General features: G+C 34.7%; 2 protein-coding genes across 3 annotated transcripts in view; one reads left to right on the top strand and one right to left on the bottom strand.

Moving 5' to 3' along the window:
• LOC132119211 (multiple epidermal growth factor-like domains protein 6) overlaps positions 1 to 5,217 on the bottom strand; it is a 65,783-nt gene extending 60,566 nt beyond the window's left edge. Inside the window, exons 1-4 of the mRNA XM_059529003.1 lie at positions 5,170 to 5,217; positions 4,280 to 4,425; positions 4,122 to 4,238; positions 887 to 1,021 (exon numbers count right to left, since the gene is read on the bottom strand). Coding sequence (XP_059384986.1) covers positions 887 to 1,021; positions 4,122 to 4,238; positions 4,280 to 4,425; positions 5,170 to 5,217 — 446 coding nt within the window. The remainder of the gene's footprint in view (positions 1 to 886; positions 1,022 to 4,121; positions 4,239 to 4,279; positions 4,426 to 5,169) is intronic.
• A 2,906-nt stretch (positions 5,218 to 8,123) lies between these two features.
• On the top strand, positions 8,124 to 15,019 carry LOC132119697 (aflatoxin B1 aldehyde reductase member 4-like). Of its 2 annotated transcripts, none has more exons than XM_059529885.1 (7): positions 8,124 to 8,556; positions 12,187 to 12,374; positions 12,494 to 12,598; positions 12,728 to 12,824; positions 13,703 to 13,802; positions 13,959 to 14,088; positions 14,543 to 15,019. In XM_059529885.1, the coding sequence occupies exons 1-7, from the start codon at positions 8,277 to 8,279 to the stop codon at positions 14,702 to 14,704; spliced, it is 1,062 nt and encodes a 353-aa protein (XP_059385868.1). In that variant the 5' UTR covers positions 8,124 to 8,276; the 3' UTR covers positions 14,705 to 15,019. The 2 variants fall into 2 exon arrangements, with proteins under 2 accessions (XP_059385868.1, XP_059385867.1); XM_059529884.1 differs by lacking the exon at positions 8,124 to 8,556 and adding an exon at positions 10,868 to 11,271 and having other exon boundaries at positions 14,543 to 15,016.
• The last annotated feature ends 15 nt before the right edge of the window (positions 15,020 to 15,034 follow it).

Below are 15,034 nucleotides of genomic sequence, written 5' to 3' on the forward strand. Positions count from 1 at the left end.
TGAGAACAAAATATGCTATTACATATTTAGGGATAGGGATCAGAACAAATGCATTCTGCACAGCATATAATGTATATTGCATACTTTTTTAACTATGTAAAATAGTATGCAACAATTTGAAACAATGATGTGCTACAGAACATTAGGGATAAGGATTTGAACAAATGCATAATGCAAAGCATATAGTGTACACTGCATACTATTTTTTAAAGTATGTGAAATAGTATTAAACTATTTGAAACAATGCTATGCTACATTGTTGCCACATAACATTAGGGATAAGAATTTGAACAAATGCATACTGTACAGCATATAGTGTACACTGCATACTATTTTTTAAGTATGTGAAACAGCATGCAACAATAAATATTTGAAACAATACTATACTACATTGTTATCACATGACATTAGGGATAAGGATTTAAACAAATGCATACTACAAAGCATGTAGTGTATACTGCATACTATTTTTAAAGAATGTGAAGCAGTATGCAACCATAAACATATGAAACAGTACTATGCTACATTGTTGCCACATGACATTAGGAATACGGATTTGAAAAAATGCATACTACACAGCATGTAGTGTATACTGCATACTATTTTTAGAGTATGTGAAACAGTATGAAATAATAAACATTTCTAAAGTTCTACACTGTTGCCGCATAACATGAGGAATAATGATTTGAACAAATGCATAATGATCAGAATATAGTGTATACTACATATTTTTTATATATATTCTGAATAGATTACATTTATGTGGAAAATGTGCATACTACACATAATATGCATGCTATATACTGCAGAAATAGTACAAGTAGCGGCTGATTTTCACTTATCAGACTTTAAGTTAGTGTTTTTGGTTTGTGAATATCAGACCCACCTCCTCTCGTAGCCACTGCACCACGACTGTCCCTGGCATCCCTGTTTCCAGGCTTTAACCATCCGTGTGAAGGCCTGGACGCATGGCTGCATCTGGGCCACGAGCTTCACCTCCTGCTCAGCACACACATTTTTCCTGGAGATAAAACACACACACTTCAGTTAACCTGCAGATTCAGTCCTCATGTAGCAACCTGAAGTGAAATGTCTTGAAGAAGAACCTACAACATTTTGACATTTGGCTACAAGCCCAGATATTAAACCACTAGGTAACAGCAATCCAAACATAAAGGATCATAAACATTTATCATTTAGTCAGCTGGAACTCCTAATAGTCCTTCGATGTAATTTTAATAAACGCATATGAATTTGACAGCAGAACAAGTTGTAAGACTGTCAATCACTTAGACCTTCCAAGTCCACTTGTGCAATAGTGAACATTAAAATAAGTAAAAATGTATCACCTTTACCATCTCTGCAATAACAGATGACAAGATACACATGACTGATGTAGCTTAAGTTCCCAAACTGATATATTAGTCACTCTGTAAAAATGTTCTATACACAATCAGTTGACAGTGAACCTCTAGGCTATTACTGTCATGTCTGGGATCATTGGCACTACATTGTGTTCCCGAGAAGTGAAACTGTGCTTTGTCTGTGTTAATTATGTTGTTCACTCATTTCTTTTAACCACGGAAAATGTTATTTCTGAATGTTCTTAGGACATTCAAAACATTCAGTGTTTTTTTTATTTTATTTTTTATTACGCACATTAAGATAGTATCATTTTAGCATTTTGCAAACATTATGTGAACATTACTTCTGAATATTTTCCAAACCTTGCAAAACAGGTACTCAGATAACTGAAATATGTTCTAAAATTGTGTGCTAACATCCCCATTACGTTATAAACATTGTTTTTGTTTGGTGTCTGACAAACCATACAGTTTTTAAATGTTTTAGAAAAAATAATTATTGGTTACGCAAAGGAACATTCAATTTGATCATTTTTAACTGTGGGAACAATTTTGGAATGTTAGTTTTTAATGTTCTCTAAACATTCTGAAACAAGAAGGAACATTAAAAAAAAAGTCACATGAAAATCCAATTAAAAGTAAAGCTTCTCAGGAAAAAGCATTCCATGAATTATGCAGCGTTTTTGTGTTAATGTTTGAAATAAACTATTAAAGACCAGATAACATTGAACAAACGTTCTATTAACGTTTCTAGAAGAACGTTTGTTTCTAACCTTGAAATAACAATTCAATTCAATTCAATTCAAGTTTATTTGTATAGCGCTTTTTACAATACAAATCGTTACAAAGCAACTTTACAGAAAATTATGTTTCTACAATATTTAGTAGTAGCTAGTAGTTTGTGCACGTTTGACAGGATTTTAGAAAAAAAAAAAAAAAATAATAATAATAATAATAATACAAGACGTAGTCAGCTAGACGATGAACTATCAATGTTATTAATTAATAGTTATTATATGATGCAGTCACACATGTAGCAATAATTGTTAGTTCTGTTTGTTAATTCAAGGTTAGGATCATCTGGGTCCTCTGAGGGTCAGCATCATCTCTTCTCAGGTGTTCTGGATCCAGACTGGAGCTTGTGTAAATCCTAGTTACCACGGGATGTAAATCCCGTGGCAAAACATAGAAACAAAATAGAGACATCATTAGCATAGCTGATGTTCCAACAAAGTAAAATTAGTTTAACCCAAGCTAAAGAATAAAAATGCACATTTGATCAGATGCAACTACACTCACAATTTAAGATACATTATTCTAATGCTTGGCGAAAGAGATGTGTTTTTAATCTAGATTTAAACAGAGAGAGTGTGTCTGAACCCCGAACATTATCAGGAAGGCTATTCCAGAGTTTGGGAGCCAAATGTGAAAAAGCTCTACCTCCTTTAGTGGACTTTGCTATCCTAGGAACTACCAAAAGTCCAGCGTTTTGTGACCTTAGGGAGCGTGATGGGTTGTAGCGTGGGAGAAGGCTAGTTAGGTACGCAGGAGCTAAACCATTTAGGGCCTTATAGGTAAGTAATGATAATTTGTAACTGATACGGAACTTAATAGGTAGCCAGTGCAGAGACTGTAAAATTGAGGTAATATGATCATATTTTCTTGACCTGGTTAGGACTCTAGCTGCTGCATTTTGGACTACCTGTAGCTTGTTTATTGACGAAGCAGGACAACCACCAAGAAGTGCATTACAATAGTCCAGTCTAGAGGTCATAAATGCATGAACTAGCTTTTCTGCATCAGAAACAGATAACATGTTTCGTAGCTTGGCAATGTTTCTAAGATGGAAGAATGCAGTTTTTGTAACATTGGAAATATTATTTTCAAAAGACAAATTGCTGTCTAATATAACACCCAGATTTCTGACTGTAGAGGAAGTAACAGTACATCCGTCTAGTTGCAGATTTTAATCTACAAGATTCTGTGTGGTGTTTTTTGGTCCAATAATTAATATCTCTGTCTTATCCGAATTTAATTGGAGAAAATTATTTGTCATCCAATCTTTTACATTTTTAACACACTCTGTTAGCTTAGATAATTGGGAAGTTTCATCTGGTCTCGTTGAGATATATAGCTGAGTATCATCAGCATAACAGTGGAAGCTAATTCCGTATTTTCTAATAAGATTACCAAGGGGCAACATGTATATTGAAAATAGAAGGGGACCTAGGACGGATCCTTGTGGCACTCCATATTTTACTGATGATAAATGAGATGACACCCCATTTAAGTAAACAAAATGGTAGCGATCGGACAAGTAGGATCTAAACCATCTTAGAGCCTGCCTTTGAAATAACATGTACAGAACGTTAGCTGAGAATGTTAGCTGGGAAGTAATAATGTTTAAAATGTTTTAGAAAAAAAAAAGGTTCTGTGAATTTCTGTGATAACTTTTTTGTTATCAAAACTGTATTAAAGACCAGACAGCTTTAAACGAGTGATCTATTCAAGTTACCGTACCTACCAGAACGTCAGCCAAAGTTCCCCAATAACCACCAAATCAGCAATAAATCCGCGTAAAAGCGAATTTCCAAAATGAACACCAACTTTTGTAATCTGCTGCTATATTTAAATAACTTAGAAACTATTAAACATGAGCACGAACATGAGACGTTCATTGAATACATTATTTATTATGATATATAGTGATAATAATCTAGAAGCGCGCGCAATAGATCAAAGACAAGAGTTACTCACATGTGTGGCATCAGGTTTTTTCCAGATCGGGATGCTGCATTAATTCCATAAATTAGTATGATTAAAGAGTAAAATAACACATCCATCCTCACACGCTGATCTGAAAGACTCCTGCGCCTAAATATCACACTTAAGGGGTTAAAACAAACTTAGTTCACATATGAACGCGCGTGGAGAGCGCACTGAAAGCGAGGCAGCAGATGACAGATGAGGAAAAGGCTCTCAGATCCACCTCAGACACCAACCGAGATCCAAATACCTTCTGGACACTCTGTCTTCCTGCAGCAGCAGTGAAGGGAATGTCCTTTGCGAGGAACGAAACAAATACAGAGCTGACTGACTAACAAATGAGAGGAAAGCTCGTTACTTCGGTCTGATTTACTGCATCACTTCAAAGAAAGCACTTTATTACAGATTTCAGGTTCCAAATGATGGTCATTTTGTAATGAACTCACTTTTTTCAATGTTCAGAGCACTGAGGAACAGCCAAACACCTGATAATGCCAGCAATGAAGTCTGAGAGCACATATAAAAAAACATCAGTGCTTATTTATTATTATTTAAACCCGCAAATAAAGTTTTAAATAATAAATAATATAAATAAATAATAAAATGTTTTTTTTTCTGGACGTTCTAAAACAACGTTTAAAAAACAAAATAAATGTTTTATTATTTTAATTTTTTTTATTATTAATTTAAAATATTAATACACTTACTTATAACAAAATCTATAAAACTGTTATGGCAAAAAAAAAACATATCTTATTATATATTTCATAATATTTAAATATTTCGTAAATAGTATAATACAAATTTTTAACTTCATCTTTTGACAGTTGTTCTGCTTTTAATATTTGAAATATTATCATCATGATTTGAAAGGAAAATCTTTTTTTTTTAATTAAATTAGAATTTTTTTTTTTTTTTAATAAAAGCATTTTCACTGGTCTCAGACTTTTTGGATGCCACTTGAAACAACAGCAAATCATCACTGCATTACTCATATTCTAAAACCTTCACCATGTGACATCAGAAGTTCTCCTCTTACAGAACGGGCCAGTCGAAGGGTCACTGGGCCACAGCCGAAGGAGAGCATGATGGGTCGTATGCATGGAGGAAGGATCCAGAGGTCAGCGCTGGGATCAGGGATTCTGGGGCAACAGAACCTGGAAAACATTCCCTAACAGCACTGATCTGACTCTAGAGGTCAGTGCCATCCAGGGTTCAACACCTCTGCCATGATCACAGTGTGGTTCCACACTAAAACACACCTTAAAAACAATGGCTGGTATTCTGAGCACATGTGGACGTGTCACTCCAGGAATACTGTGTTGAAATCTTTTCAAAAATGTTTTTAAAAATTAGGAGAAAAACATTGTGGATCGAGACATTAACATTCTTTGGTCTTCGCAGATCATTTGTAATGCCTTTCCTAAGGAAGACAGAGCAGTTTTGGATAATGTATACCAATACTGTAGTCTTAAATTGCTATAATAAATCAATAACATTTGTCATTTAAGACTTCAAAGGTCATAAATGTAGCAAATGAAACATAAATTTAAATTTTATTGAAAAGTGCTTTATTAAAATGTACTCTTATGAGATGGAGGATTCTGAATAAATGAAATGCAAGATTTAATATCAGCTGGAATCCTAAATTGTAATTATTGGCTTATGATAATTACTTGCAATGATGTAATGAAGTAATTTGAAAACTCTGCATTTGAGTACCTTACGTATCAGTTTGACAACATGATCTCATTTTGAGAGACTGCATTTGATATTTATTTTATATAATTTTTTATTAAAATTATGTCGACCTAAACAAATGTCAAATATTGTAAGACTCATTTGGCCCTGTCTGGAAGTTTGCAGAGGCCCCGTTTAAGAATCACTGCACTACACCATTAAAATGAACTAATAAAGGTCAAAAGGTGATTACAAGCAGTGAAAACCTAATTAAAATAAACCGTTTTCCTATTCTGACGAGCAAATCACGTTTTTTGGTCTCCGATTAATGGGTTATTTGTATTCTGCTGACATCTTCAGGTTACAAAGAGAATTGCACGTGTTTAAAAGCATGGTAAGTGATATTTGGAAAACCCACATCTCTATTTTGATGAGGCAAATGATGAACCATGAACTTTCAAATATCCACCTCCTTTTGCTGACCAATGCCTCGGCGTGGACCTCTGCTTTAAGCACAATTTCGACACTTTTGCAACAGCCCCTCAGTTTTTGTCCCTGGTTGTACTCTCTGCTGATGCAAAGTATGATTCATTTCTGCAAACCGGTTCTTGTCGGACAGATCGGCTCATTGAACCGACTCGAAAGCCGATTAATCGGTTCCTGACGTCATCAAGCAATAACGTCTCTAAGCATTTCTTTTAACAATTCAGTGCAATCTTGTATCAATGAAAAATTGAAAAAGTAATTTGTGTCAACACAGGCTATTGAAACAGTTCTACTCAGCCGTCATTGAGTCAGTCCTGTGTACTTCAATTACTGTCTGGTTTGGTTCAGCTACAAAATCAGATATCAGAAGACTACAGAGAACTGTTCGGACTGCTGAAAGGATTATTGGTGCTCCCCTGCCCACCCTCCAAGAACTGTACACATCCAGAGTGAGGAAAAGGACTCAGAAAATCACTCTGGATCCCTCACATCCAAGTCACCCCATCTTTGAACTTTTGCCATCTGGCCGGCGCCTCAGAGCCGCAAATACAAGAACAGCAAGGCACAAGAATAGTTTCTTCCCCCAGGCAATCTACCTCATGAACAGTTAAATGTTTCCCACTTAAACTTATGCAAAAATGTGCAATATCCTTATATTTATTTGTTACCCCTCCATCCTAGAACATTCCTGCATCTCACTCAATCCTATTCCATTATCATTTATAGCACAATTGTTTATACACTTATTTATTTGCCAATTTGTAAATCTCCTGTAATTTTTTTTTTTTTTTTTTTTTTTTTTGTCTGTGTGTTGTTGTCTCTGTTTACTGGAAGCTTATGTCACTAAAACAAATTCCTTGTATGCGCAAGCATACTTGGCAATAAAGCTCTTTCTGATTCTGATTCTGATTCTGAAACATTAAAAAAAATATTATTTAAAGTTATTTATTTTAAATCATATTACTTATTATTACCACATAATTCACTTAGCCTAAGTTAATGGTGTTTGTGGTCACAGTTCATTCGCGGATCCTTCATGTCAGATACGACTGACTGACCAATATTGACTAGCGTACAACTTAAGATTCCTTAAAGTTTCATATCTTAAGCACAAGTTACAGACATTGATGCTCAAACGCGGATATGTTCTACATGTCTACAGTATAAATAACTGATAAACCAGTCCTTGATTTCGCTTAAGCAACTTTAAATATGCATTCACAATTACCTATTGTTCAATTTATTTACATCACTCGACAGAAGGGTTTTTGCAGTTTTTAATAAAATGTAAATGACACAGTACGCGCCTCAGGTTTGCAGGGTATTGTCAACTCGCTCATCAGAATCTTCGGAAATCCTCGGCAAACTTCGCCACGGCTCATTCGGTTCTTGTCCTCAGTAATCCTCTGCCAACTTCGACAGTTGGTTGAACAGGCTCAATGGGTTCTTTTTGAGTAGGACATGCTGTGCCTCGTGCGTCATCAACCCATCAAAGTTCGATTCAGTTCGATTTGTGAACATACCCGTCCTACCAGGGTTACTGCGCATGCGCGCATCAATATTGCGCTCTTTTTCTCATGCTGAACAACATTTAATGTATCTGCATTACTGTAAGGGTAGGTTTAAGGTTAGGGTAGGTATACACACATACAATCTTATAGGTACAAAAAAATATGCAGCCTATCGTTGGTTTCCTGTAGCTGTATCCCTTCTAGCTACAACCGCGAATATAACACATAATTAATGTATTTGCATTACTGTAGGCCTATATAGCCTTAGATTTAAGGTTGTGGTAGGTGTACACATTAATAAACCATAACTTTACAGGTAGCATTGTTCGTTGTCGAATTGTACTACCCACTGTTTTAATTGGAGGTTGCTAAATCTGACAGGGTAGGACAAATCGACAGAACACCGGCTCGACAAGTTACTTGGTGAGAACCGGCTCAAAGGAACGACTCGTTCAAGAACAAATCTACTATGCAGTGCGTTGTCGGAATCAGCTTGAGTGGAGTTTACCGCCTTTTTCTCCCCAGACTCAAAACATCTCGCTTTATTCAGCTCCGCAGCATGTCTCAGTCCAAACTCCCCGTCACTGTGATGGGCTCCATGGCGTTCGGTGGCCGCGCGGACGCGCACCTGAGCGCGCAGCTGGTGCAGATGTTCATAGAGCGCGGGCACAGTGAGCTTGACACCGCGTTCATGTACAATGATGGACAGGCGGAGACCATCATAGGGAACATGCAGCTTCCGAAAACAGGTAGAACTTTTCCCAAACTGTAAATAGTGACTATTTAAGAAATGTGAGGGTAAATCACATGCTATTGCACGTCACATGTTTATTTGTAAGTTCAATTAATATTCTGTGTATACATTAGCATACTTCCATACTGGTCGTACTATTTCTGCAATATGTACCTAATAGGCCTTTGCGTAAAATATACATTTATAGAATGTGTACTTGGATGACCAATTGTTTTTGTTTTTTTAAGGTATTCATTATTATTTAATAAGTCTTTATTTGAATCATTCATTATTGTTATGTTAAGTATTTTATTTGTAAATAGTATTTTAATCAATTATTTATTTAATTACTAATGTATGTTATCATAATTTTATATAATGTTGTTTATTATTTAAATGTATTGTTATACATTTTTATTATTATAATAAAAAATGGAACAGCATGCAGATGCAAATTAGCTATATAGCTAAATCTGGCAACACTTGTGCATGGTCCCTGTTAAATTAATTAATATACTAAACTAAACTAATATTATTATTATTATATTTTATTTTTAATGTATTATTATTTTAATTCAGAGACGAATCATAGCCTATTAAATAGCATGTCAAGCAGTGACAAATAAGAATAAACATGCTGGAGGGAATTAAAAATAAAAAGAAACAACAATGCAAATGAGGTACGTAATAATAATAAATTAAATTATATTTGTACTCATGCCTGTGATTGTTACATGTTTTTTGCGTAATCACATCGGGGTTATATTATTATTAAAACTAAAACCATAAAAAAATTATAATTAAATAAATAAATACATAAATAAATAACGTCTGCTAAATAAATGAATAAAAATCTAAATGTATAGTCTAAATTTTACAGACATTAAAAATAACTGTACAAATACTAAATCTTAAAACTTACTCCAATTCTGAAACATAAATTGAATATTGAAAAGTGCACTATTCAGATTTACTCTTATGAGATGGACGATTCTGAATAAATTAAATGCAAGATTTAATATCAGCTGGAATGCTAAATCGTAATTATTGGCTTATGATAATTAATTGCAATGATGTAATGACGTAATTTGAAAACTCTGCATTTGAGTACCTTACAGTTTGACAACATGATCTCATATTGAGGGACTGCATTTGATATTTATTTTATATAATTTTAATAAAAATTATGTCGACATAAACAAATGTCAAATATTGTAAGACTCATTTGGCCCTGTCTGGAAGTTTGCAGAGGCCCCCTGTTTAAGAATCACTGCACTACACCATTAAAATGAACTAATAAAGGTCAAAAGGTGATTACAAGCAGTGAAAACCTAATTGAAATGAACCGTTTTCCTATTCTGGCGAGCAAATCACGTTTTTTCGGTCTTCTACCGATTAATGGGTTATTTGTATTCTGCTGACATCTTCAGGTTACAAAGAGAATTGCACGTGTTTAAAAGCATGGTAAGTGATATTTGGAAAACCCACATCTCTATTTTGATGAGGCAAATGATGAACCATGAACTTTCAAATATCCACCTCCTTTTGCTGACCAATGCCTCGGCGTGGACCTCTGCTTTAAGCACAATTTCGACACTTTTGCAACAGCCCCTTAGTTTTTGTCCCTGGTTGTACTCTCTGCTGATGCAAAGTCAGATTCATTTCTGCAAACCGGTTCTTGTCGGATAGATTGAACCATTGAAACCGGCTCGAAAGCCGATAAATCGGTTCTTGACGTCAAGCAATAACATCTACAACTCAGTGCATGTATCAATGAAAATTTCAAATAAGTCATTTGTGTCAACACATATTGAAAAATCAAAAAATAAAGTTATTTATGTGAAAGCATATTACTAATTATTACCATATAATTCACTTAAGTTGTTTGTGGTCACAGTTTCATTTAGCGGATCCTTCATGTCAGATACGACTGACTGACAACTTAAGATTCCTAAAAGTTTCACATCTTAAGCACAAGTTACAGACATTGATGCACAAACGTGGATAGGTTGTACATGTCTACAGTATAAAGAATTAATAAACCACCAGTCCTTGATTTCGCTTAAGCTACTTTAAATATAATATGCATTCACAATAAACTATTGTTAAATTTATTTACATCACTCGACAGAAGTATTTTTGCAGGTTTTAATAAAATGTAAATGAATAAGCATATTTCTAGTACGCGCCTCAGGCTCGCAGGGTACTATATTGTCAACTCGCTCATCAGAATCTTCGGTAATCCTCGGCAAACTTCGACAGTATGAACCGGCTCAATCGGTTCTTTTTGAGTTGGACTCAAGTAGACTGTAAAAAAATAGGTTGGACTATTTCGGCTGTGCGTCCTGCGTCATCAACCCGGAACTAAAGTTCGATTCAGCTCGATTTGTGAATTTACTTACTTGCTGAGAACAGTCTCAAAGGAACGATTCGTTCAAGAACAAATCTACTATGCAGTGCGTTGTTGGAACCAGCTTGAGTGCAGCTTACCGCCTTTTTCTCCCCAGACTCAAAACATCTCGCTTTTTTCAGCTCCGCAACATGTCTGAGTCCAAACTCCCCGTCACTGTGCTGGGCTGCAATGCGTTCGGTGGCCGCGCGGACGCGCACCTGAGCGGGCAGCTGGTGCAGATGTTCTTAGAGCGCGGCCACGGTGAGGTTGACACCGCGTTCATGTACAATGATGGACAGGCGGAGACCATCATAGGGAACATGCAGCTTCCGAAAACAGGTAGAACTTTTCCCAAAAAGGACTATGCGTAAAATGTACATTTATGGATCGTGTACTTGGATGACCAATAGTTTTTTTTTAAAGGTGTTTATTATTATTTTAATAAGTCTTTATTTTAATCATTCATTATTGTTTAGTATTTTATTTTTATTTGTAAATAGTATTTTAATCATTCAATTGTTTTTATCATAATTTAATATTGTTTATTATTTTAATTTATTGTTAAACATTTTTATATTTATAATGAAAAATGGAACTGCAGATACAAATTCGCTATATAGCTAACTCTAGCACAACAGTTGTGCATGGTCCCTGTTAAATATATTAATTTACTAAACTATTATTATTATTATTTTATTTTTAATCTATTATTATTTTAATTCAGAGACAAATCATATTAAATAGCATGTCAAGCAGTGACAAATAAGAATAAACATGATGGAGGGAAGAAAAAAGAATGCAAAATGAGGTACACAATAATAAAAGAAATTATATTTTTACTCATGCCTGTGATTGTTACATGTTTCTTGCGTAATCACATCAGGGTTATTATCATTAAAACTAAAGCCATAAAAAATATTAAATTAACTAAAAAATAAAATAAAAATAACGTCTGCTAAATGAATGAATAAACACATAAATGTAAATAAATTTTTCATTTAACTTGAAATGCTTAAACAACTAAAACTGAAATTAAAATTACTAGAAAACTTTATAGACATTAAAAATAACAATACAAATACTACAACTTAAAACTTACTCAAATTAAAATCTTAAAATAAAATAAAAATTATAATCAAAATAATAATAAAGAATTATAATAGTCTCTCAAATGATATTAAAATAACACTAAATCTAAAGGGGCAGTGTATTTTTAATCATGCTGAATGCTTTCTTTTCATTTGTGTTTGTCAGTTCGAATTGCGACTAAAGCAAACCCCTGGGAGGGGAAAACTCTCAAACCAGAGAGTGTCCGGAATCAGCTGGAAACGTCCCTGAAGAGGCTGCGCACACAATGTGTGGACCTGTTTTACCTGCACGCACCAGACCACCAGAACCCCATTCAGGACACACTACAGGCCTGCAATGAGCTGCGTGAAGAGGTGACTCACACTACAGAGCTCTAGACTTTATTTCTCAGACGTGCACTTTGATAGATGCCTGACAATCAGGTAAGTATCTAAACAGACCGTCAGAATCATGCAACTTTGTTGGTGTTTAGGGCAAATTCAAAGAGCTGGGTTTATCAAACTATGCATCATGGGAAGTGACAGAAATCTACTGCATCTGCAAACACAACAACTGGGTGCTTCCTACTGTATATCAAGTAAGCAGATGGATGGTTGTCATTCCATATAAAATCACTAGTATAAAACTATTTTAAAATTAGTCCATTTAAAATTGTTTGAGAATGAATGGAAGTTAATTTGAACAGCGTTGATGTTTTTTTCTGAAGGGCATGTATAATGCAACCACACGTCAAGTGGAGACTGAACTGCTGCCGTGTTTGAGATACTTTGGCATCCGTTTCTATGCATATAATCCCTTGGCAGGTAATGTGTTTAATATTTGCTTAAATGTATTGCAAAATATAATAAATTGGTTCCTAATGAATAATAGCCCTGAAGTTAGCCAGAAGAACATTGTTGACTAAACTGCTTTGTATGTTATGCATTGTTTCAATAGTGTTTTTTCTTGTTTGTTAACCAATATGGTTTAATATTTACTCTGAATTAAAATAAATAAACAAAAAAGAACAATTATACACTAAATATAATATTAATATAATTCATTTAATTAATAAGTGACAATTTCTCGAAATTGAGATTTATACGTCATCTGAAAAAGCTGAATAAATAATCTATCCATTGATGTATGGTTTTGTTAGGTGGACAATATTTGGGCGAGATACAACTATTTGTAAATCTGGAATCTAAAGGGTGCAAAAAAATCTAAATATTGAGAAAATCCCCTTTGAAGTTGTTCAAATGTAGACTTAGTAATGTATATTACTAATCAGAATTTAACTTTTGATATATTTATGGTAGGAAATGTACTAAATACCTTCATGGAACATGATCTTTACCTAATATCCTAATGATTTGTGGATAAAAGACAGATTTATAATTTTGACCCATACGTTTGTTTGGCTATTGCTATAAATATTACCCCAGCGACTTAAGACTGGTTTTGTGCTCCAGGGTCACAAATGATCACCTGAAATCATTAATTCTGCAATGGTCTCTTTAGTCTTTCTTGGGCTAATTTCTTAGCTAGCATTTTATGTTTTTGCACACTTTTTGTATAATTGGAAAACTTAATTGTATATGATGCACAGTAAATGTACACTGATTGATCACAAGTCAAATCATTTTCTTCACACTGCATGGTATAAATTTTCTCAAACTCTTGAATCTCACTCCTCTCACAGGTGGGCTTCTCACTGGGAAATATCACTATGAAGATAAAGACGGCGCTCAGCCTGCGGGCCGATTCTTCGGGAACAGTTTGGCTGGTGCTTACAGAGACAGGTGCATTCAATTCAGAATTCATGTGTGATATTTGCATTACTGATTTTTTTTATTTTAGTCATGTGTGACCTCAGTCTCTAGATCTAGTTTGTTTTAACAAAAAAGCTTTGCTCTTGTTAAATGTGATCATGTTTCCGGGGCATGCATGTATTTCAGATACTGGAAGGAGAGTCATTTTAAAGCCATAGATGGCATTCAGAAGGCTCTGGAAGCAGCGTACGGCTCAGAGAAACCCACCCTGACATCAGCTGCTGTTCGCTGGATGTATCATCACTCTCATCTGAAGGTGTGAGCCGTGTTATTTTAGTCTCATTCATATACTCTTATAGTTTTTGTTAATATTTTGAATTAGTTTTAGTTATAGTAATTTTGACATATATATATACACATATAAGTGCATCAAGATAAACTGAAAGAAAACAACCAATGTTGGCATGACAATAAATTTTTTTCACCCAAAAAAAACCAATTCTCAAGTTGTTCCAAACCTGTTTGAGTTCCATTGAAGGATGTTGGTAACCAAACACTTGACGGTAGCCATTCACTTCCATAGTCAAAGGCTAGTGTTAACTAAAATAGCTTCTACTGTGTTCAGCAGAAAAAAACTTAAAACAGGTTTGGAACAACTTGAGGGTGAGTAAATGATGACAGAATTTTCATTTCTGGGTGAACTCTCCCTTTTTTAAGTCACGATAGAAATAAATGAGATATATGTGATGTGCTGATGTCTGTGGTTGCAGGGTGATCTGGGTGACAGGGTCATCATTGGGATGTCCAGCACAAAGCAACTGCGTGAGAACCTGACGGCAGGAGCAGAAGGTCCGCTCAAACAGGAAGTCGTGGACGCTTTCAAACACGCCTGGGATTTAGTGGCCCATGAATGTCCAAACTACTTTCGCTAGACGCTCCATTACAATCAGAGAAAATAATAATAATATGAAGCCTGATTTTTAATAACTACCATAGAGATCACTTTATCTTTCTATGTGAACAGTGATGAATTGACATGGAGCAGCCTTAAGCTTTCCTAACAAAGACGATGACAAAATTAAACGTCTTTCTGAGCTCACCGACACTTGATTTTTCAACTTGTTTAAAAGAGAATGCAATAAAAATAATGTAATAGTGGCATCTTGAGGAATCACTGTGTTTTGCTGTCTTTTTTCTAAAAACTTACTAAAATTACTTATATTTAACACTAAAAACCTTGTATTTTTGTTGAAAACTGTAGT

Source organism: Carassius carassius, chromosome 38 (assembly GCF_963082965.1).
Source record: "Carassius carassius chromosome 38, fCarCar2.1, whole genome shotgun sequence".
In the NCBI taxonomy this organism is placed as follows: Eukaryota; Metazoa; Chordata; class Actinopteri; order Cypriniformes; family Cyprinidae; genus Carassius; species Carassius carassius.